This window comes from Pleuronectes platessa, chromosome 23 (genome assembly GCF_947347685.1).
Source record: "Pleuronectes platessa chromosome 23, fPlePla1.1, whole genome shotgun sequence".
NCBI lineage: Eukaryota > Metazoa > Chordata > Actinopteri > Pleuronectiformes > Pleuronectidae > Pleuronectes > Pleuronectes platessa.
The window spans coordinates 2,185,597-2,210,352 of record NC_070648.1 but is presented as its reverse complement, the minus strand read 5'-3'; the positions used below and the strand labels follow the sequence as shown (position 1 = coordinate 2,210,352).

Genomic DNA, 24,756 nt, shown 5'->3' with positions numbered 1-24,756 from the left:
ATCATGGAAGACGTGGAAGGTAAATGTCAACGTTGTAGTTTGACGCTTCTTAATCGAAAATAAAATCTGCAAAAACCCACAAAGATTCTCTCTCACAGCCGCACAACGCAGGTTTCCGCGATTATCTGACTCACAAATTTCTCAGTAACAACGAGGCTCAGTGGCGTCCGGCAAACTGAAAGATTTAGTAATTAATACTTTAAATTAAGAAACTTAAGTAGATTAATCTAGAATTTAATGTAAATATGATTCTTAACTGAACTGTTTGTTTCCCACGTGAAGAAATCCACCAGCGAATTGTTTTAAATCTACGAATAAGGCAGATGTGTTTTTAAATACTGTCAACAGACCGAAACCAAATGATGTGTTTTTGTCTCAGAACTTACACCAACAACCTTTAGGCGATGGGGGGGAGGGGGATATAGGCCACGAGTGGGTAACCGCAACTCAAACACGTCCTCCATCGCCCCCTGAGGCCGGAGGTTCAGAAACGTTAAGCACCTGTCACTTTACAAAACTTTACACAGAACAGGGAAACATTGTGCATTTGTTTGGGACTATTTTCAGTTGTGGATGGATACAAGTGAAATGTTGTGATGAGTATTTAACGCTGCAGGACGGAGAGCTCGTCCTCGTCCTCAGACAAACTGAAAAGTTCTGATTCCAGAAAAAGATTGTGCAGTGTGAAGTCCAGTGGAGTCCCAGGAAGTGAAGGTGAACAGACGGTTGATACAGCGCAGCAATGGAGTAAATCAGCCAATCAGGCGTGGTGCTGTGCGATGAGGTTGCGTAGCTGCTTGATGACGGTGTCGATGAGTTTCTGTCGGTCTCTGTCCGTCTTCCTGAACTGAGCGAAGACGTTGTTCTTCCTGCTCGTCTCCTTCATCCTGCAGACGGAGGAGAAGAAGAAGAAGAGAGGATGAGAAGAGGAAAGAAAACAACTGAATGTTTGAGTTTCACACTGTGATTCATCTTCTCAGGGTTTTAATGCAGTTAGTTTCAGAAATGTGAACAATCAGGAAAACAAGCATAGTCAGTCTCAACAAACATTTCTGCTGAAGACACCTGTTAAACCAGTGTGTGTGTCTCAACAAGTGTGCGATTGTGTGTTTTGTCGCAGAACACTGGTCTGTTGTGGAACCTCCAGGGAGTTCAGGGGGCCCAGCAGACCAGACAAGCCCCAGCAGGGTGCTGCTTCCTCCCAGGCACAGAGGGACCACCAGGCCTGGGCCCTCCTGGAGCTCCAGAGAGAAACTACTGAACAACAGAGAGGATCATAGGAGTGTGTGTCTGTCTATGTGTGTGTGTAGGGTGTGTGTGTTTATCTCTACAGCAGCTCAGCCCCTACACTGATAAACTGTGAGTTGTTGTTGTAGTGATAACGGCCACAGTTGATAAACATTCAGGACGTGCGTGTGATTTTCCACACAACAAACGAACCAAATGAAGATTAAATCTCTTTCTGACACACAAACACACTTTAGTCGTGATCTAAACTGTATTTACACACATGCTCATCACTCTACACACACACACACACACGTCAGAGAAAATACTCACGGTTTTAAAGACCTAATAAAAAACAACATGAAGGACAAAACAGGAGAGATGGAGGTGAAGAAAGAAGTTGTGTGTTGAGACAATAAGTTTTTGTGATCGATTAATCTGCTGATTCATTTGGGAAAATTGTAAAACTTGTTTAAATGTCTTTTAATGTCTGTTTACAACTTATTTTGTTTAATCAAAGCCCAAATAAACACATCATAAAAGATAATAAACAGAAAAGAGCTTCAGGAGTTTGTGTGTTTGATTATTAAGCCGCTGAAATTCAGATTAACCCCTAAATGACTGGATTCCAGCTGAGAAGTGATGAAGACGATGTGTGTGATGAAGGACTCACTTCTCCAGCAGGACCAGTGCAGTGTGTGGGTTCACTCTCAGGTATTTGCAGGTGGATTTGCCGTAGTCAGCGAGATACGTGGACCAGTCCCACTCGGTGAACAGCTCCAGTAACTGGAGACAAACAGGAAGAGACGTGTTAATGGAAAACATTCTGTTTCCTGTTTGTTCTCAGAAACACATCCTGGTTGTTTGGGGTTGAAATGATTCAGTTCAGTGGTGAGAACATAAACACATGTAGAAACCATGATGAGCGTAAACACACCTGGTTGTTCTGAACTGTATTAAACTATGACACAGTCGACTCGTGTGTCTAATTAATAACTATGTTTAAACTTCTTGGAAAACAAAACTTTGCTTTCGTCTACTTATCTGGTCTTTGTGAGTCGCTCTCTGATGTTGTGTGTTTAAAGGTTAATATCTGATGTGACACTTGAAACGCGATTAATTTACTGTTTACACAACAAACTGCTTTTGACCTCACAATAATGTTTTTAAGCTGCAAATTCAATTTACAACTAAAATAAACAAATTAGTTTAATGGTGCAAATGTCTGATTCGCTTCAGGGATTGAATTTCTAGGATCTTTTGTTTTACAGCTGAAAATATTTTTACATTCAAATACAAAAACAAACAGAGGAGAAAAAGAAAGAAGAAAAGGAAGAGGAGGAAGAGGAGGAGGGACGGAAGAAAGGTTAAGTCTTCCTCAAAACGGCTCCCATTAGAAACTGTTGCATAACCTGCTGCTGCCCTGCTGAACTCCACCTAACACACACACACACACACACACACACACACACACACACACACACACACACACACACACACACACACACACACACACACACACACATCGGCCTGCAGACATACACACTTTCTGTCTCTCTATCTCTGTCTGTAAAACACACACACACACGAGCAAGGAGCCCCAGTGAACTCTGGGTAACACCAAACACACACACACACACAGATCCAGAGAGAGAAACCATATGTGAGCGAGGGATGAGAGAGGGAGGGATGGAGACCAAAACCACATGTGGGAGAGAGAGGGCAGAGATAGAGAGAGGGTAAAGTAAGGGCAGATGAAGATGGACAGATAAGAACGAGGGCAGAGGAGGGAGGAGGGATCGGAGATAAGGAACAGGAAGTGATGAAGACGAGGGACGGAGGTGAAGGTGGTTTGAAGAAGAAGAAAGAAACGAGGGAAACTGACAAAATGTAGAATAAAGGAACCAAGAAATATTTGTTTTAATTTCTTCAATTCTAAATTAAGCTCCATACCTAAATTAGAACGTAAAACTAACCCGATCAAAATGAAACTATGGAACAAACACCTGTGAGTTATTCTATCTCTCTGTGTTTCCTTCACTGTGATTGGTCCAAACTGATCACGTGAGGAGCTCAGATCTTTTACCTGAAGTCACCTCGTCAGAGTCTCTCAGGAAAACAGGAAGTGTCCTGAATACTTTCTCTGTCCTCGACCCGTGTTCCCTCTAAATCAGGCTGCGGAGGAAGACTTAAGAGACGACCGGTCCCTGATCTTCTCCTCCATCCATCCATCCCTCCCTCCCTCCCTCCCTCCCTCCTTCCTTCCCACTCCCACCGTCTCTCTATCGCTGTTTTCTTCTCCCTCCCCAACTCCCTCTGGTCCGTTCACTTCTGCATTCACCGCTCGTTCGTTGTCCCTCCTTTGTCCCCGAGTTCACCCTCGCACGGCCGAGGTTTGACCTGCTAATCCCCCCGTATAAAGAAGTACAAACACACACATACACACATACACACACAGGCTGTACAGGCACACAAACAGGTACACACACACACATATAGTCTCATAAAAGCCCAAATGTCATCGGTCTTTGATGTTATGAGTCAGTTAATTAGGTAAATGAGATACACACGGTTGAGTTGATGAAGTAAACAAGTGAAAGTGAGGCCAGAGAAAACTCACACTCACACACACACACACAGACACACACACACACACGAGCTGGCAGCTGCTGTCCCTGAGATTTGCATGTTGTGTTGGAACGGATCGCTTGTCATATCTCTCTCTCTCTCTCTCGTTCTTTTTGTATCACAGATAACAGAAAACAAATGTTGTGTGTGTGTGTGTGTGTGTGTGTTTGTGTGTGTGTTTGCTATCTAGGACCGGATCACTCGTCCTTTCTCTGGAATTCAGCTCAGTGAATCTCTTTCCTTTCCCCTCCGTCCTTATTTGTGTATATCGGAGATAAGGGAAAAACAAATAGACTGAAGAAGAGATAGAAAAGGAGGGAGAGGAGGATGAGGAGCGGACTGAAGATGCTATGTGATAAAGGAGAGAGGGGGGGGGGGGCTGGAGATAGATGGAGAGAGGGAAGTAAACGAGAAAGTGTGCGGAGAACAAAGATGAAGAGAAGATGTGAACAAAAGAAAAGTTGAGAATTAATGAGATAAAATAAGGAAGGAAAAAGTAATGTAAATGAAAGAGGAGAGAGGAAAGCAGGATGAAGGGAGATGAAACAGGAGGAAGAAGAGAAAGATGAGTTAGTGACTGAAAAGAGGAGAGGATAATAAAATTAAAAATAAGAAGAATGGAGTTGAAGAAAGAAAGGATACAGAGAGGAGAGGAAAAGAGAGGAGAAGAGGAGAAATTGATAGAAGAGGAGAGGTGAGGAATGATTGGAAAGAAGAAAGAATGGAAAAAAGGAGGAAGAAAGAAGAAGAGGAGAGGTGAAGAAGGGTGGGATGAAAATTAGACTGAGGAACAAGAAGAGGAGGAGGAGAAAAGAGGAGCGAAGGATGAGAGGAGAGGTGAAAGAAGAGAAGAAGAACAGTCAAATTAACAGGGGGGGGAGATATGGGTGAACTTGAGGTCAGTAGGTAAATTTGGATGGAGGGAGGAGCGGAGGAGTGGAGGAGTGGAGGGTACAAACATTAGGAGAAGAGAAGAAGAGGAGGAGGAGGAGAGGCAGATAAGACTGATGGGAAGAGAAGAAGAAGAAGATGAAACAAAAAAAAGCTTTCCCAAGAAAAAACGAGGCACACGCGAGCCAGCACGTCCGCCTGGCACGCACACACACACAGACACACACAGACACACACAGACACGCACAGACACGCACACACAGACACACACACACACACCTGACCCTCGTTTCACCCTAAACACACACGGAAAGAAAGTGCAGGTCTCTCTCTTCACCTCTCGCTGAACTTCTCTCTCCGTCTCGCTCCCCCTCTCTCACCTCGCCATGACCTCCCCCGTGCTATCGCTCCCGTCTCTACACACACGCACACACACACACACACACACACACACACACACACACAAACTCACACACACACACACTATTGCTTCCTCTAATTCTTCGACGAGCAGAAAAACAAAGTGACGTGTTTTTCTCACATTTCTTGTTTGTTTTCTCTCGTTTCTTCTCCGCTAATGGGCCTCTCTCTCTCTCTCGCCCTCCCTCCATCCCTCCTTCCTCCTCCACTCTCTCTCCTTCTCTCCTCCTCCTCTCTTTCTCTCCCTACTCCTTATTATCATTCAAACCATCACTCCTTTCCCACTCCCCCCTTTTTGACATTTCATCTAATCTCCTACCTCTTACTGTTTCGACTTCACTTCACTTCTCTCTCTCTTTCTATTCTTTCTATCGTTCCACCTGTAGCTGCCCCCTTGCTCGCCTCATCTTATCATCCATCTCTCCATCCCTCCACTCTTTCCTTTCCTTATGCCTCCTCTTTCCTTTTCTGTTTTATATCTGCTAATCTTTCGCTCTGTATCGATACTTGCAGCCGCTCTTATCGTCTTCTCCCTCTCTTTCCTCTCTCCCTCTCTTTCCTCTCTCCCTCTCTTCCTCTCTTTTCCTCTCTCTCCCTCTCTCTTCCTCCCCCTCGGTGTTTAGCAGACTTGTTAATGGTTACTCCGGCTGTGGATTTATTTGTTTAGAAACGTCGGGGAATCGCTGTGTTCCCGTTCGTAACGGCCAAAGGACAGGGTCACCCAGAATTCATCATGTTTACACACACACACACACACACACACACACACACACAGACACACACACACACACACAGAGACACACACACACACTATTGCTTCCACTAAGACATTTCGGACCAAACACTCTGAACCTAAGTTTATCGTTTATCGACTAAACAGACGGGAAAGAAAAGACGATTAAAAAAATCTTCCTGATTAAAATAAGTCATCCTGCTTCTCCTCCGGGCGTAACTTCACTCTCTCCTTCCCTCCATCATCCTCCCATCATCCACTCCTCTCCCAGCTGTCCATCTCTTCTCTAAATCTGACAGGGACCAGGTCAAAGGTCGCTAAAAGCAACGAGAGCGGATTAGACTTTTATCAAGAAACGCAGCCACGATGGCACCCGTCTGTCTCTCCAGGACATTCTTTCAATCATCCATCCATCATTCATCTTCTTCTTCACTGTCAACACATCACCACACAGGTATTTACATTGTTCAACCAATGGGAAGAAAGACAGGAAAGTGCTTCTCACTGCCGCCATGAGAAAAGTGTTTCCTCTGACGCCTGTCCGTCATCAGGCGTCTCTCATCTGAGTTCAAAGGTCACGACCCCCCCCACACAAACACACACACAGCGCACTGACACCTGTCAATCATCTCTCTCTCTCGCTGTCGGTCTGGAGTGTGTTTACGAAGAAAGAGAAAGAAGTGAAGGAAAGTCCACATCTTTGTTTCTCAGTGATTAAATCTCTCAGGGGTTAAAAGGTCGTTTACAGAGGAACAGAGTTTTCTAATGGCCACGAAGAAAGACGAGACTTAGAGGAAATAACAGAGGGAAGTGAAATGCTCGATAAATATTGTAGATGAATTTCACAGCAAAGAAACAAACATGGACTGAAGACTTGAATTCAGATTTCTGGGCCATAAACAAAGAGCATTTTTATAAATATATTCATGAAGTTTAAAGAGTTTATTAAATACTTTAAATTCATTATCAGGCTTTAAATGTGTTTCCCACAACCAGACATAAACCTTGAGATGTTGAATTAAGTTAAACAGAGAAGAAGTAAGTTCTCTCGTCTAAGCAGCTTTGAAACCAGTGAGTCCCTGATGACCACACACATCCCATCATATCTCGTCTGTCACAAGCCCACTGACAACCTGCGGCAGAAAAGGATTTTACACTTAACCCCAAATCCGCTCCTGACCCCTGAAAGCCGGAGGTCAGAGGTCACATTCAGAGGTTATCAGTCAACCGCTGCCCGGCTACTGTCACACTCCACTCTCACTTCCTCACTCGCTTTCTTCTCAGTGCTCCTCAGCATTTGTTTCTTTAAGTCATGTGCAAACTCTGAACTGTATCACTTCATCTGGAACGAAGGCAGCTTGGATGTTTATCGCTTTGCAACTGGGAACTAATTTCTCCTCCTCACCAGAGAGCCAGAAGTCAAATGAAAACCAAGAGCTGGTATCTGCCTGCAGCCGCTGCCAGGAACCACAACACGGCTCAACGTGCACCGGGCTTCACTAATCAGCAGCCGGGTGGAATCTAACTCTGAGTATTTTATCGCTCCCCGTAGAGAAGTTATCTGTTTGTGTCGGGGTCAGAGGTCGGTCACGCTGCAGCACCACTGGAGTTTGCTCAAAGGCACGTTAGCAGGCTGGACGGCCGCCATGCATCAGCTTTATCTCTGCTAATCAAAAACATAAAATTAGACTTAGTCACAAATCAAAAGCTGCTGAGGTTCAGAGCTCACGTTGGTTTGTGAAGCTGCTGCTTGGAGGTCTAGAGTTTGGTGTTTTTGTCCGTCCGCCATCTTGGTTTTTCTGAGTAAACATTCACGTAAACACCCGAACACTTCATTTGTACTTTACTGTCACGATACAAAAGAATTTGAAATCTACATCCACCACAAGTTAACAAGTTTTAATTAAATAATAAACTCTGTGTTTATATTTTGGTTCAGGTTAAGTTTTCTTCCGTCTGTGCACAAAGACGTGCACACAGAGGATCGTACACGTTTAGTTGAAATAGAAAAACGAGCAGCAGCATCACACACTCTTCATGTTCCTCTGAACTCTCAGCTTCCTTCCCTGACTAACTTCTCCTTCTCCTGCTTTGTCTCCAAACTTCTCCCTCTCGATTCTCTCCCTCCTCATCCTTCTCTCACTTACTCCATCTCTAATTCACCATCCTCCTTCTCCCTCTCTCTCTCCGGGCTGAAATGGAATAAGTGCGGGGGGAAAAAAAAAAAAGACGAGAAAGAAACAAAAACAGGAGAAGAGTGCTGGTGGTTCAACCAGGGGTCTCCGCTGTCAATTAGACACTGCACAGACGAAGAGAGGGCGAGCGAGAGACACAGAGGGACAGAGACGGAGTGAAAGAGAGAGAGAGAGAGAGAGAGAGAGAGAGAGAGAGAGAGAGGGAGAATGAGGGGATGTGAATGAGAGAGAAAAGTCAAAAAGAATGATCGGGGAAATATTACAGGACTGCAGGAGAAAGGCGAAGGAGCGAGCGACAGAGGTCAGGCGGAGGGTAACTGGATGTTACGGAGGAGGAGGGAAGGAGGGAAGGAGTGAGTGAGGAGCGGGGGGGGGGCGATAAACGAGTGTGGGCCGGAGTCGGAGGGGCCTGCTGCCGGGAGCCGCTCGCTGCACTGATGAAGCAAATAAAGACGGAATAGTCCAAAACAAACAGCGCTGGAGGAACGAGGGGTTTTCTCAGCTCCATTTGGATTCAAGCTCTTTTTAAAAAGGGCGACTCGGCATCGAACACTTTTCTAACGTCACTTTTTTCAGTGGTTGATTCTGGGCCGGGTTCATTTTGGGTTCGTCCACTTGTCACATCGCACAAGATTCAAACACCGGTCGAGTTGGAAGGGAATAGTTTTTATAATTATTCTACATTAAACGGTTTTACTTGGACTTAAATCATCATTATTAACAGTTTTTAAAACGTTGATTTAATGTGTAAATATGCTTGATGTTGAAATGTTTTAAGAAAAATAAATTTAGCTCATAACTTGGATATTGTGGACGTGGGCTCTAAAGTCTGGAAGTCAAGGACTGCAGGATAAATCCAAGAGGATTATTAGGAAGGGAATAAAACTTACGATACTACTCATGCTATCGTGAAATAGTTTCACAACTCCCCAACGTATGCCTCATGTAGAAAAAGGTTCACGACAGAGTTCAAGTTTCGAACAGTTCAGATAAATCCACGGCCTCAGCTGCAGGTGTTTGATTTTGCAGATTCAGAAAAACAAGTCGTTTCACCAAAGAACCCAAAACAGGAAAGAGTCGAGAGCTGAGAGAGAAGTTTCAAGGGTCAAAGCTTTTTAGGTTCAACTATGTTAGAGGCTTTCTCTCTCACACACACAAACACAGACACACACACACACACACAGACACACACACACACACACACACACACACAGGAAGGGGTGTTGATGCAGGTCGTATCGGGGGGGCAGACGGAGAGGTCAAGACTGATAACGCAGAACAATGACCTGACCCGGTCACCACATGGTCACTGTGAGTGAGTGTGTGTGTGTGTGTGTCTATTTGTGTGATATAGAGAGAGATAGCATTAAGTGTGAGTGAGTTTTAACCACCTTGACCTCCCCACCATCTCCCCCCCCCACCCCATCGATTCCTGACCGCCACTTGACCATTGGTCGGAAGCAGGGCAGCGCGGCTCCCCGCCCCGTCCAATCAGCTCGCTGAATGACCCTTTTGTCGTGACCACAGGCTGACCTGTTGTCACACCGATAAGGCCTGGCCACAGACAGGACAGGAAGTTGAGGCAGGGGCCGAGAAACACACACACACACACACACACCACACACACACACACACACTAAGTGAACTCTCCCACACAAGTAATAGCTTGAACTCCACAGATATGGACACAGACGTTTTTTATCTTCAGCGCAGCAGAATCACAAACCGCTTCATTACACTCCAGCCTGCTCTGCGTGTGTCTGTGTGTGTCTGTCTGTGTGTGTCAGCTGTAATATATAAGAGGATAACATGCATGTGAAGCAGACAGGAGAGACAGGTGTGTGTGTGTGAGATCAGATAAGGCTGTTTGAGGGTCGCACAGTGAGTTCTCACCCCTCCCTGGCACCAACACTTATCCCACTGACCTCGCTCTGCACCCCGTCTGACTCGTGTGTGTGTGTGTGTGTGTGTGTGTGTGTGTTTTGTGCGTTTGCTGTGACTCAGAATCGCAGGTTAAGAGCAAAGGAGAGGAAGACGAGGGTCAGGCAGGAGTTAAGGAGCGACATGAGGAAGAGGAGACAAATAGAGATTCATAGAAATGAAACTAAGATAAGAGGAAAACAATAAAACAAAAAGGTTTTATGACCTTATTCGAGTTTTACACTATCATCCATTATCCTTATGATTCATTGTCCATTTCCATATTACTTGTATAGTTTATCTTTAAACTGTTTCAGTTATTGTGACATTATACAGTTTTCATCATATTGTATATCTGCCTATATACTTATATCAGTCTCTATATATATTATTATATAAACTATATAAAACTAAGTTAAACGTGAGAAGGAAATATTTCAGAATGTATTTCAGACAAAGTACGTAAAATGAAAGACTTAAATTCAGATTTTAAATTCTAGACCCATAATTTAGATTAGATCTGAATTCCCGTCATCATAGTTACATGACACAATGACCCCCCCCCCCCCCCCCCCCCCCCCCCCCTCTTGGTTTCAACATGTGTGTCGATGTGTGTTTGATTCTGTTTGTGTGTCTGTCTCTCTCTCTCTCCCTGACTCTTCCAATAGATCGGCGGGCGAGCATTTAAATGTCCGTCTGCCGCTCGTCTCGCTCTTTCACCCCCGCTCCACTCCTCTGTTCATCCCCCCTTCTGTGACCGGTCAAACGGATGAAGGGAAGTGTCAGCCTCCCGAAGAGCGAGCGAGGTGGAGAGACAGAGGGGGAAGAGGACGGAGAGAAAGAGAGAGAGGGACCACCCCGGGCGTTCGTATCACTTTCACCTGACTGCACACTTTCACTCCTGATCCCTCGTTCTTTTTGCTCCGCTCCGTCAACACTTTCACGCATTCACGTCTTGTCCTCCGTCTCGGGGAGTTCACAATCTGGCCGGAGCCGTCTCTCCCTCGCTCCTTTCCGCCTCCTTCTCCTCCTGTCATCTTCCTTTTGGATTCATTCATCCGCTCTCCTCCTCCATCCTTTCACAGGAAACCCTCTCCCTCGTTTACGCCTTTCTGTTCACATCTCTCTCTCTCTCTCTCCTCTCTCTCTCTCTCTTCTCTCTCTCTCTCTCTCCTCTCTCTCTCTCTCTCTCTCTCTCTCTCTCTCTCTCTCTCTCTCTCTCTCTCTCTCTCTCTCCTCAAGTCCACGTGTTTGTCCTCCTTCTCCTCTTTCCCCCGTACGCCTGGTGAGGAGTTGAAAGGTCAAAGGTCGACCTGTTCGCTGATTTCGTCGAGCATGTGCGCTGGCCGCTGTTCAGCCCCAACACACACACACACAGACACACAAACTCATCCCTGTCTCAGCAGGCCCTTGCCTGAACCCGAACCGTCACACACACACACACACACACACAGACACACACACCAGCTGTCCCAGTGCGACCACGGTCCAGAGGAATGGGACAGTAGCAGATTCATTTTTTGACTTTCATTTCTTGGGGAATAATTCATGGATCTTAATTTCCAGGGGCTGATATCAAATGAGAGAAATTTGGTTCCTGTTGTTTTCTATCTTCCCTCGAACCAAAGACATGAGCAGAGGCTGAAATTTGAAAATCTCCCATGTGGAATTACAGCTGACAAAACTGATCTAACTCTGTGTTTGTGAAAGTATTAGAGCAAATGGATTTTAAAGCATTTTCGTTCAGTCTCTCTCTCTCTCTCTGTCTCTCTCTCTCTCTCATCCCTCCACAGACGGGTGTGCATTTCAGATCAACTTGGCTAAAGACAAACTCCTGGATCAAAATCTGGTGAATAAATCATTCCGACCAACCGCTGCTTCAACAAGAAAATCAGAACTCTGTCAGCCGGAGTCACGATTAACTCTCATGTTACTGAACTGATCTTATCAACAGAGACATGAGTTCAGCTGCTAAATAAAGAGACAAGCACATGAACACTGCTGATCTGGAGACAGGAGGATTTTGAGGGATGGTTTCCAGGAAGAGTGAATCGTTCATTTCAGTGGGAGTCGGGGGGGGCGTTAAGTAGCATGTGCACTCGAGGAGCGAACAATGACAAACAAACAGAATCAAGTGGAGGCTTCCTGCCGCGCTGACGGGCGACCTCGCTCTGTGCACCTCGATTTCCTACCAGAATAAATTAAGAGCCGCCGACAAGGACACAAGTCGAGATAAACTTTCAGATTATGAAACTAAACTTATCAAAATCAGCTCCTGCTTTTGAAGCGTTGCAGGATTCACAATTAAAAATTGTTTTTTCCAACAATTTAGTTCTGAACAATCAACTCTCTCCCTCAGCAGAGTTTGTGAAACAGCAAAGAAAACTGTAAATACACAGAAGTACAGAATAATCATTAAGAACCTTGAACTTTCCACCTCCCCCCCCATACACACACACTGTCTCATTGGTCTGGGTTACAGGGAGGTGAGGTGGAGGTTTCCTCTCCCACAGGGCCTCATCTCATCCCTCACACACACACATCTCCCACAGGCTGCTATCCTCTCATTGGATAAGCGCTACTAGCTGGTCTACGCTGGTCAATCTGACAACACACAGACACACACACGCACAGACACACAGTTGTCGTGCAGTGATATGTTGCTCTTGGAGAGCGAGAGGGAAGCCTCATGAGGTAATGGTTGGGACACACAAGCGTCAGGCAGAGGGCAGAAAGTCTGGTGTGTGTGTGTGTGTGTGTGTGTGTGTGTGGGTCGGTGTGTCACATCCAGTTAGTGTCTGAAGTGACCAACTGGGAAATGGGGAATCAGGAAAAATCACAAATGGAGAAAAAAGCTGAATTAACCGAGAGAATGAGGAAATAAATAAGAGGAAAATATGCATCTATAAACCAATCAGAGTCAAGTACAGGTAGACTCCGCCCACGTAGGGGATGACGACAGGCTGACAGATGTCAGACACATTCTTTAATCCCTAAATTACAACGTGAAACCAAAACTAACCAGATCAAATGAAACAATGGAAGCTCAGCAGGAGCTTCTCCAACATGGTGCTGAAGGGCCCCTGTGGCCCCCGGGTCTTAAGAGAACACGCTACTGATGGTCCTGGAGGGAATGTGTCACATGGGGCCCTGCAGCCCGTCACCACGTTTTGGATCATCTCTGTTTAATTGGTAATTAGGGGCAAAAATGTGGAGAAAGGAAAAGAATCAAAAGCAAAATAAAAAGAGGTCAAGGGGGAGGAGAAGGGAGGAGAAGGGAGGAGAAGGGAGGAGGAGGGGAGGAGGAGGGAGGAGGGGAGGAGGGGGAGAAGATGGCATCTCAAGAAGGAAAAGAGATACATGAATGGATGGAATTTGACTGACTGTGGTCGACCAGAGGAATGAAGCCGGGACCGATCAGTGACTGTGAACACACACATGACCGGCCCAAGGTGGAAGAATGCATGCCTGGCCCATGAGCCGCTGGAGAAGGAGGGGATGAGTGCAACTCTAGTGTTGCAAGCGTTTTTCTGGGGGGATGCCACACCGCAGCGCACCCATGCAGACACACACACACACACACACACACACACACACACACACACACAGACACACACACACCAACACGCACACACACGGAGAAAAGGGCCAGCCAAAGGTTTGAAGTAACCACAGACTTCTGAATGTTCTAAATATAGGAGGATTGATAGGATCTGTGGATAATGGGGGCAAAACACATGCATACACACACACAAACACCGTACACATATAGACCCACACACACACACACACACAGGAGAACGTTGCTGACAGCTCAGATAAGCTCGTTACAGTGAATCAGCCTCGTTCTCGACAGTTTTCAAACGGTTGGTGAGAAGATTCAAGCTCCTGTGCTGCGTTCAAGACACGTCCAGAGTAATAAGAGGTTAAATGAAGCCGGAGTCGAGTGTGTGATATTCAGCTGCTCACTGCAACGTTTAAACCAGAGAGACCTTCTCTCTTATTCCAGATTCATCAATCTGAGAATTTGCTACCTTTTCAGGTTTATATCTTTGTAAATTTAATATTTATTGAATATTTTCTGTTGGCAGTTCTGAGACATTGTTTTGCCTTCAGGGAATTTTCAATTGACTTAACTTAACTAAATTGTTCATAAAATATTATAGAATATCTGGAGTTGAATCAGCATTAAATCTGCACTCAGGCTGACTCCAGGAAAGTGTTTGTAAACCGGCTGCTGTTGTTTTTAAATTCATGATGTGAAAGCAAAAAGCATCTGATGATTAATTTCACCAAGTATTCAGACAGGAAGCAGCTTGGTTATAGATCACTATACTGAACATTAAGACTTAAATCATCTGAATATCATAAACGTATATATGAGAAAACTAATGGTGAGAAAAACTATTGTGACAACTTTTACATCAAAGTTCTCTGCAGCAGGAAACACTACCGACATTAAGACCGATTCTTACTCTGGATTCTATATTTAAATTAATCCTTTTGCAAAACATTTAAATGTATAATAATGTGTTTAGGTAAATATGTTTGTGGCCGCTGAATGGAGAGTTTAAATTAATAAATGTAACCCTAACCCTGACAATTTTTTGACAATTTTAATATTAAGTAAATGTAAAATTTGTTATATTTTTGTTATAACTTTCTCTTAATTTATCAATAAATATGACAGACACAAGAACAGCAGATAATAGATAAATTAATTAACTAATTGAAAAATTACGATTAACTATTTAAGAATACTGGGGATTTTTCAGTCAGGTTTTTATTAAATAAACAAAACAAATATTTGTATTTGTGGTGTTCAACAAATATTTGTGGATTTCATTTCATTTGATTTTGGAATTTATAACTCATGATTCTGGATTTTAAAACTTTCTTAATTATTCTTTGCTGTAGGAGCTCTCACACTTTTACTTTGGCTTGTATAATGATATTCATACTTATTGCAGTTTTACAATATTCCTGTATTTTTTTGGTGAATATATATTAATAATAATAGGAATGACAACGTTAAGAAAAAAGGGTTAATATATAAAACGAAGTATGATGCACAATCATGTTGTATATTACATGTTTTTTTTTATTTAAAGGACAAAAGAGACATATAACTCTTCAGGGTTTTAAAACTATTGATGGCATTTGTTCAGTAGTGAGTTTCAGGAAGTCCAGAAAAAATATTATTAAATTATAATATTGATCGAATGAAATGTGATTTTGCCATCGTGTGTGTTGTTCGACAATGAGCCTGAAAACAACTTAAATATATTAGTTCTTTTAATAATTTTTAATATAACTATTATTTTTACCTTCTCTGCGACAAATCACGTTCAGTCTCCTGTGTGTCGAAGTGTGTGTGTTGGAGAGTGTGTATGTGTGTGTCTGTGTGTGTGTGTGTGTGTGTCCTTGGGGAACTCCCGTCCCGGCCCTGTCCCAGGACCCCGGAACCTTCCAGAACACCGGGACCCGACCACACAACAAACGGCCCCGTCAGCGTGATTTATCGGCCATTCACCACCAGGTCACACACACACACACACACACAAATATATATATACACACAAAGACGCACACATGCTCCAAAGCATCAATGCACGCGTATGGGTGACATATGAAAGCGCACATGTCAACGCACAAACATGAAAAATTAACCCAAATTGTGTGGATCCGTCAGACACACACACACACACACACACACACACACACACACACACACACACAAAGATGCTGGTGCAGATGTGTACACACAGAGCGGAGGAATGCACTTCTTTTGATTTGATAAGAAAGGTTCAGAAAAACAATGGATGAGAGACAGAAAGAGACAGAAATAAAAGAGGAGAGGAGCTGAATAACTCCTAAAGATTCTGATCAGCAAAAGAAAAGGGGAGGAGGAGGAGGAGGAGGAGGAGAGGATGGAGGGAAGGAGAGGATGGAGACGGAGGAAGAGGAGGATGAAGCCAGCACTGGGAGCAACGGAGGGAAAGTGGAAAGAGCAAAGGAGGAGCAACGGAGGGAAAGTGGAAAGAGCAAAGGAGGAAGAGGGAAGGAGTGAGGGGGGGATAGAAGTAAACATCGATGCCGGATGAATGCAATTTTTTTTCTTTTCTCCTTCTCCCCATCTTCCCCCCTTCCTTCTCCTCCTCCGAGCGAGAGAACAAGAGGCACTGCATCATCCCGACAGGCGGAGAAAGAGAAGAGAGGGAGAGAGAAAGAGGGATTGTGACGGAGGGATAAAGGGCTATCCGTCTCTGTCTGTCACCTCATTCATCGTCCCCTGCTCCGTCCTGCCGGCCCATCCGTCATCCGCTGTCACACACACACACACATACACACACGCACACACACACAAACTTTCCAAAAACTTTCACACACTCTGCACCGACGACGACACACACACACACACACACACATCAAAGACGAGCGGCCAGGCACACAAACTTCAGCTCGTTCTCCGCCCTGTTTCACACATTCACTGCGATGACACACAAATGGACGCGCACACAACTACGTCCAGCTACACAAACCCAAACACACTTTCACAGTTTTGATGACAAACACGCAGACACACACAAGCCAGGAAAGCCACACAAAGTTTCTCTGAGGCTCTTCGCCCCATTTCACACATTCACAAAGGTCACAAACACAGATACACTCAACTGGGATGACAGACACACAAACACACACAGTAAAAGACCACACTCGCAAAAGAAGATGGCAAACGCAAGTTCCCCTCGCGAGCACTTTCACTCCCTCGCTGCCAAGCGCCCTTTTTTTCCCGCAAAGTTAAAATACGACAACAACACTGTCGTCGCCCTCTCGCACGCGCAGACACACACATGCACACTCGCTCCGCCCAACATCCTGGATTCTCAGTGCTGTCGCCCAGTTCTGTCCCTCCTCCGTCTGGTTCTGGTTTTTCCCAGGACCCGGAAAAACAAGACCGCCCGGCCACTTCCTGCCCTCGTGTGTTTCTCAACCTCAGGTCTGAGGACCCGGGTCGGCCCCGGGGACGACTGGGGACGAGTCATAGAGCTGGAGCAGGTTCTCACCAGAGAGGACAGATCAACAACAGCAGTGGAGATATGTCCTGTACCTGGCGTGTGGCTCTCATGGTGACATATTCATTTAAACCCCTGGAACACGTGTGGTTTAATTCAAGGATAAATTCTCCCTTGAACTAAACGTCAGACAGAAAACTGGTTTCAGACCAGCACTGATGTCTGGACCTTTTCTGAAATGTTCAGGAGACGTGAGCAAACGTCAGAGTTACTTGCTCTGAGCATTTTCTTTCAAATATCCAGTAAATGGCAGAGTGAGAGAGAAAACAGCAGAACTGACTCCGAGCGAGTGGACGTGTCGATGAGGTTTCTAGAAGAACCCAAACATCTCTGGACGAAGAGGAGGAGCCGTACACGTAGAAGACGAAGACGTCAACTTGGAACGATGAGGAGATTTGAGAGCTTTTGGTGACGAGGGCCGAAACGGAGATTATCAAACAAGTTGCAAGAGACTCCACCATCTACACAGGCTCCGCCCCTTTTCCTCGTCAAACTCCAGAAAATATCTGGACTCTATTTTCCAGACTTCACTCCGGACTGTTATCTACAAAGTCTGCGTCAAAGTCTTCCTGACAGAAATATTGAATAATCTCAGTGAGATTTTACCAAATAAAAAACAAGGAGAAAGATCTACAGATCATTTGATTGGTCTGATATTCATGAACAGTCTTTTGCCTCGTCTCTGCACCTGCATCATTTTTAAACATCTCTTAACTTATATCCTGCAAACCACCTTTATTCTGTTAGTTGTGGCCTCTTTGTTTCTCTTCTGCACCTCAACAGTTCCCTGCTTTAACTAATCTTGTGTCCAGCTACATCAATTCAAAGCTTAGAAATTAATTTATGATTTTTAAAAGGTTATTTTTTCACTGTAAAAGAAGTGATGAATTCGACGACAAATAAAAGAGACAATTAAGAAAAGGATGAAATGTCATAAATTTTGCGTCCGAAGTTTAGAAGACATCAAAGAGCAGGAGAAGATAAAAGAGGGATTGAGGAGCAGAAAAATAGATGAGAATTAAACAAAATTATAAATGAGAGAGGGGTTGAATAAAATCAGAAATAAAGGAGGAGGACGAGGACTGTGAAGGAGGATGGGAAGAAGGAGGCAAAAACAGAAAAGAGAGAAGGAAGGAGAGGAGGACCACGAGGGAGACAAAGACCTACTTGTCTCAAGTCACTGAAGGCCAGAAGCAACGTGTCACCCTGGAAGCCTGCGACCGGGCCGGCTCTGGCAAAACCTGTGGGAAAATACAAACCCGCCCCCCCAGTCCACCCCCGGAGAGAGGGAAGAGAGGAGGAGGAGTAGGAGGAGGAGAGGAGAGAGAGAAAAGAGGAGAGGGTGAAAAACTGAATAATAAAAGACCTGGTTGGATTTGCTATGCATCGGGATAGATTGGCAGACAAATGACAGCCTGGTGAGGAGGAGGGAGGAAGAGGAGGAGGGAGGAGGAGGAGGAGGAGGGAGGGAGGGAAGGGTGTTAGAGTCATGTCGCTGGGTCTTGTTCAAAAAGAGTGTGTGTGTGTGTGTGTGTGTGTGTGTGTGTGTAAGAGAGGGAGAGTGTGTGTTTGTTGGTGTGAATGAGCAAAGGTTTTTGTAGCGTACGCTGTGTTGAATTTGTGTGTGTTTGTGTGTCTGTGTGTGTGTGTGTGTGTGTGTGTGTGTGTGTGTGTGTGTGTGTGTGTGTGTGAGAGAGAGTTGGTCACCTCGTCAAGTGTGTGTGGTGTTTGTGTGTGTGTTTGTGCGTTCACTCGCTGTTTGTGCAGGGCCCCGCCGCCGTGTTCGAGAACAGTCGAGAACTGTTGGATTTTGAACCCAGGGCGACGCCTGAGTGTGTGTGTTTGTGTGTGTGTATGTGTGTGTGTTTGTGTGCGTTCGCTGTGCTTGTGTGTCGGGGTCGTAGGGAGTGTGAGCTGGGGTCCTGGCGTCAGTTGGCCCCCGTAAACAAGCCGACGGGTATTCTGAGCGAGGGAACGAAAGAAAAGAGGAGTGCTGCGGGGAGAGAGGGAGCGTAGCCTGTCGCTAATCCCTTTCACCTCAGAGCGCGCACACACACACACACAAACACACACACACACCACAACACCGATTACACGCCTGCCATCTTCAGTGACCCCGTGACACACACACAGACACACACAAGCTACAGTATCTGCTGAAGTAACCTTTTCTCCTACGTCCATTATTTCACCTTTAACTTCACTCTTCACCTTCTATTCCTCTGTTTCTTTCTTCATCTCATTTCTTTCCCTCGTCATTTGAAAACAGTTTTCCCACCCGACCCCGTGCGCACGCCACCGACCGACAGCCAATCACAGCTCTGCAGCCCCCCCCCCCCCCCCCGTGACTTGCAGGTAAACCTAGGGAATCAGGAAGGACTTTACTGTTCCGGCCGTAAACTGTAAATAAAGATTTACGTGAAATTTTGTGCAACATAAACCAAGACAGAAGTAATTCTGGATCCGGACGAACGGGGAGGATCCAGGATGTTTTTTATTTTTCGTGTTCTTTAACAAGATGTGGTGCTGACGGAGGTTTCCTCTCCTTCACGTCGATTTGTCGGTGGGATTACGCGAAATCCACGGAACTGATTTCAAACACACTCTGTGAAGGAATGCGGTCGGGCCCTCAGGAGAACCAGTAACATTTATGAAGTGGATTAAGGGGCATATCTAGATTTATAAAAAAAATCGGGAGTTCAGCCTATTTGTCAAATTTTTGGGGAATAATGCAAATATTTATTTTCAAAAATCAGTTGGCGGATATTTAAGAGTTTGAACAATTTGGTGCAGATCTGATAAAAATCGGAATATAGCAGATCTCAGTGTTTTTATAGGAGAGTAGTTTTTTTACTCTATTTTAATGTGTAGCTGAGATGAACTTTGATTTATTGAATTATATGATACACTATGTTTTATTACATATAAATGATTAAGGGTTCGTCAGACTAGTTCTTCTCTTCTTTTATATTTCAACTAATTTTCTCAAACCCAATTTCGTTCCCATTCTTTTTCCACTCAAGTTTTCTTTCTTCTGCTTTCTTTCACTTTTCAGTCAGTTCCTGTTAAATATAATTTTTCCATCTCCGTATTTTTACAAATTCATGTAAAGGGTCAACTTAATTTTCATTTCTGGTCCTCCCTGTTTTTTTGGGGGGTTGCTCTTCATCTTCGTCTCATTAACTTTTCTTTCATCCCTTTATTTCTCTCTCTCCTCCATCTATTTCCCATGTTCCCTCCTTCTCCTCCCTCAGCTTCTCCTCCTTTCCTTGTTCCCCGCTGATCGAGTTCATTTCATCTGCACCTCCCGCTCCCTTTTTTTTATCTGTCACAATCCTTGAATTCCTCCCTCTATTTAATCTCTAATCCCTCTTTCTTTTGCTCTCCCTCACTTCCTCCGTCCTTTCAGAGTCACCATTAATTTTCATTTAATCCCTCCTCTCATCCGTGTATTCTCTTCTGGTGTTTTTTTTTTATTTCACACCTCTTTCATTTAATCCTTTTCTGTCTGACCTCGTCTCTCTCTCCTCCCTTTCATCCCATTCTTCTCTAACCCTTTTATTTTTATCATTTAACCCTTCCATCCTTCCTTCCTTCTGTGATTCACTTTCTTTCTTTCACTTTATCCACTGATGTAGTTTTCTTCCTTTTTCACTTGATCATTTTTCATCTCTATCTTTACTATTTCTGCTTTTTAGTTTTATTAAATGTCTCCTTCCATCCATTTCTATTCCGCTGTTTACTCCTCCTTTCATACATTCGTTTTTTTATCCTTCTTTCTCACATCACTCGTTCACGAACCCATCGCTCTGACTATTTATCCTCTCCCTCTGTCAAATATTCCCCCTCTTTTCCTTTCATTCATCATCTCACCTCTCTTTATTTTAATCCATTTACAGTTTAAAGTAAAAATCCCTCCATCCCATCCTCCCATTTCTTCCCCTTTAATCCCTTCATCCAACTTTTCATTTTACCCCTTTCCATTAATCCCTTGTTCCTGTTCTTCTCTCCACTTGCTCCGTCAGGTCCCTCCATCTTTCTTTCATCCCTCTTCCCCCTTAAATTAAATCCCTCTCTCCCCCGCCACCACATCCTTTCGCTCTGTCTTGTGGTTTCCTTCTCCTTATTTCTCTCTCTCTCTCTCTCTCTTTTGAATTCTTCACATCCCTCAAATTGTTTGCCTCTTCTTTCTTCCATTCTTCTACTGTATCTTCACCTCCTCCTGTGTCTGTCTATTCTTGCAGTGTTTTTCTTTACTCCCTCTTCTGGGTCCTCCGTCTGCCCCGAATAAATAACTCCCTAACCTCCTAACCCCTCCGCAGCACTGCACGCATGTCACTGTGCATTATGTCACACACACACACACACACACACACACACAAACACACACTGTGACCCGCACTGTGACTCTAAGAACCTTGATCACGAACAAAACAAAAAAAAAACTGAGCCAACGACGCCTGGCACTCTTTCATTTCTCCTCCTCCTTTATCTCCGAGCGCTCTGCATATATACGCCTCAACAGAAGAAAAAAAAAAAACAAGGCGATGGAGGGAGGTGAGGGGAGGAGAGGGAAAGAATGCATGGGGTGGTGGGGTGGGGGGGGGGAAGAGGAGAGAGCAGTTAGGATGCGATGGGAAGGAGGATGGGAAAACGATTGACAGATGAGGAGTGTCGGGGGACGGGGGGGGGAAGAGGGGATCTAAAGGATGCTCTCCGCCGAACCATGCAACTGGCTGTTCCATAGCGCCCCCTGTGCCGTCAAACCTAAACTGCACCCATGCAACACTTCAAGCCTGTTCACTTGAACAGATTAATTTAGTTGGGAATACGTGTATTTTGTGAAGTTGTGGACGAGCGACCTTTAAATCAGTGTGTTTGATGTGGTGCACGTCTTATGTGTGATGAAGAGGAGAGAAGAAATATGTCACAGAAGAAGAAAGGGGATGAAACGACGTCAGAGAGAAGAAGGACGTTAAAGAAGAGGGACGGAAACGGGAAGAACAAAAAGAGGAAGGCCAGGAAACCAATCTAACAACATTCAAATTTATAATAAATATAATTGTGTAAGACTGAACGTCGACTCACTCTCGCACTCCTTGACGTCGGCGTTGAGCTGGTGCAGAGCTCCCATGGAGATCTGTCGGATCTCGGGGTCGAGCAGCAGCTGCATCAGCGAGGTGGAGATGTGTTTACAGGCCGACATGCAGGCCGTCTGAGCCACTTTACCCTGAGAGAGAGAGAGAGAGAGAGAGAGCGAGAGAGAGAGAGAGAGAGAGAGAGAGAGAGAGAGAGAGAGAGAGAGAGACGCTGGTTAGTGAGCGGACACGTTGACGTCTCAGTCACAGTTTGACATCGTGTCCAGGTGGAGCCATATTTGTAGTAGCGCCGTTTTAGACACAGATTTTTTTCTCGTAGACTTCTATAGAACGAACCAGTGGAGTCGCCCCCTGCTGGTCATTTGAGAGAAAACAGTTTTCTATGTCCTCTTTTAGAAACAGACTGTGGCTGAATCAGCTGTTTCTCATCAGACAGAAGCAGAACAGACCTTCATATTTTAATTGTTTTTTAGAAATATCTGGTAACTTGTTTTGTCTCTTGTTGACCTGAGAACTTCTCTAAGACTGAAACACGGTGGTTTGGAGACAGTGTACAGGTGTCACTCTTTTAATCGATGCTGATTTAAAAGAGCTGTACATTTTAATATGAGAGATACACACATACACGCACACAAAAACTCACTCACTCACACAGACACACACACACAGTATGCTGAGTTCAGGTGTAGTCAGAATGATGAAGTACTATATTAAGAATAAAAGCAGCGGATGAGGAAGTGCATGACAACGCATTAATACAGAAGTGTGTGTGTGTGTGTGTGTGTGTGTGTGTGTGTGTGTGTGTGTGTGTGTGTGTGTGTGTGTGTGTGTGTGTGTGGCCTCAACGTCTACATTCCAACAGAATGAAGCTGAGCTGAAAAGAGGGAAACAACAGAAAATGAGGTGAAGGTAATCCAAAGCAGAGGAGCAAGCTTTGAGCTCTGGTGATCATTAAATAACTTAATTATGATTGTAAAATAACTTAAAACTCCAAAAGTTTTGACAATACATTATGTTGTAAACAATTCCAACAACCGAAAGCTATTAAATAATGACCTCAACCACGATAACTTCCGCTCTTTTGTATATAAAACACATATGAAATTAAATTCATTGACCTTAAGACTTTAACTTTGAAAGAGATTCACAAACTTCCTCTCATCGTCTCTAACAAACACCGACAGCAGCAGAAAGTGGAGCTCGGTTCATTCAGGAGGCTGCGCTCGCCTCAGAGGGAAAAATCTAATTACACACACGGTGAACACGTGCGTCCACATATGTTCGAGAAACACACACCTACACACCGGCCGGATTTCCTCCTCTACAACGCTGGCCTCTGAACTCGGTGCGCACACACACAGGCAGACACACACACATGCTCCACACAACCCCAGGGGTGAATTATCATAGGGTGAGATTGAGCGTGAAATGGGTTAATTCTATTTACATGTCCTGAACCAGCGCTGACTGACACACACATGAACACACAGGTAGGTCTGTCTCACAGAAACGTCTCAGAGTTCAACACAGGAGGCAACTGGGAACGATTAGAGGAGAGGAGGAGAGGAGGAGGAGAGGAGAGAAGGAGGAGAGGAGAGAAGGAGGAGAGGAGAGAAGGAGGAGAGGAGTATGAGGCAATGAGTATGCAGAGGGAAAAGTGATGGAGGGTGAGGAGAAGTAATAGAAAGTGAGTAAAAGAAAGAGTGATAAAACCAAGTGATGCTTCTTCTCCATCCTCCCTCCCTCCCCCTGCTCCTCCCTCCCTCCCTCCCTCCCTCCCCCTGCTCCTCCTTCCCTCCCTCCCTCCCTCCCTCCCTCCTCCGCGCTAACGAGAGACGTTCATCAAAGAGCTCGTTAAAAGCCACTCGGCTGCTAACGGCTGAACAAATAGACAAGAGAGAGAGAGAGAGAGAGAGAGAGAAAGCAGGCGAGGTGGAGGGAAGGAGGGAAGGAGGGAAGGAGACCGGCGGGGTCAGGCGGAGGAACAGACGAGGGGAAGGGGGCCGGTGAATAATCAAGGTCGAGGAATGAACGAGGGAAGGGGAAGGAAAAGGAGAAGGAGGAGAGAGGAATGCAGACAGATGAGAAAGACAGTGAAATATTCAAATAAAAGCATCTGGGGTTGAAATTCAGTTTAGACTTTAAAACGTCTCTATTATTAATGTCAATATTAAATATATATTATCAGTGTAGTCAGTGTAATATTTGACTCGTGATATTTCTATTTTTATATCCGATCACGTCTGCGTTCCACCTCAAATAAAAAGAATCTCAAAGGACGTTTGACAAATTACTTAGAACAACCAGAACCTCGGACGTGAAGCTTCTCGGTGTAATAACAGATTGACGAGCTCTTCCAAACAGAACCGCTCCTCCCCAGTGGCTCCCAGTGGACTCCAGCTCCGTGATGCCAGGAGCCGGGCGAGTTAGGAGAAAGGCACCGGGGCGGCGAGTCGTCACGATGCCATAACGCACTGATTCACGACTCCTGGAGGGGATTGGACACGGTGTATAATACTCCCCCCGTCCATCCAGAAAGCTGTCAGTCAAACCCAGGAGCCACTCGG

General features: G+C 44.9%; 1 protein-coding gene across 1 annotated transcript in view; it reads right to left on the bottom strand.

Moving 5' to 3' along the window:
• Positions 1 to 760: 760 nt before the first annotated feature.
• exoc6b (exocyst complex component 6B) overlaps positions 761 to 24,756 on the bottom strand; it is a 60,876-nt gene continuing 36,880 nt past the window's right edge. Inside the window, exons 19-22 of the mRNA XM_053415549.1 lie at positions 22,179 to 22,320; positions 18,258 to 18,331; positions 1,901 to 2,013; positions 761 to 887 (exon numbers count right to left, since the gene is read on the bottom strand). Coding sequence (XP_053271524.1) covers positions 761 to 887; positions 1,901 to 2,013; positions 18,258 to 18,331; positions 22,179 to 22,320 — 456 coding nt within the window. The remainder of the gene's footprint in view (positions 888 to 1,900; positions 2,014 to 18,257; positions 18,332 to 22,178; positions 22,321 to 24,756) is intronic.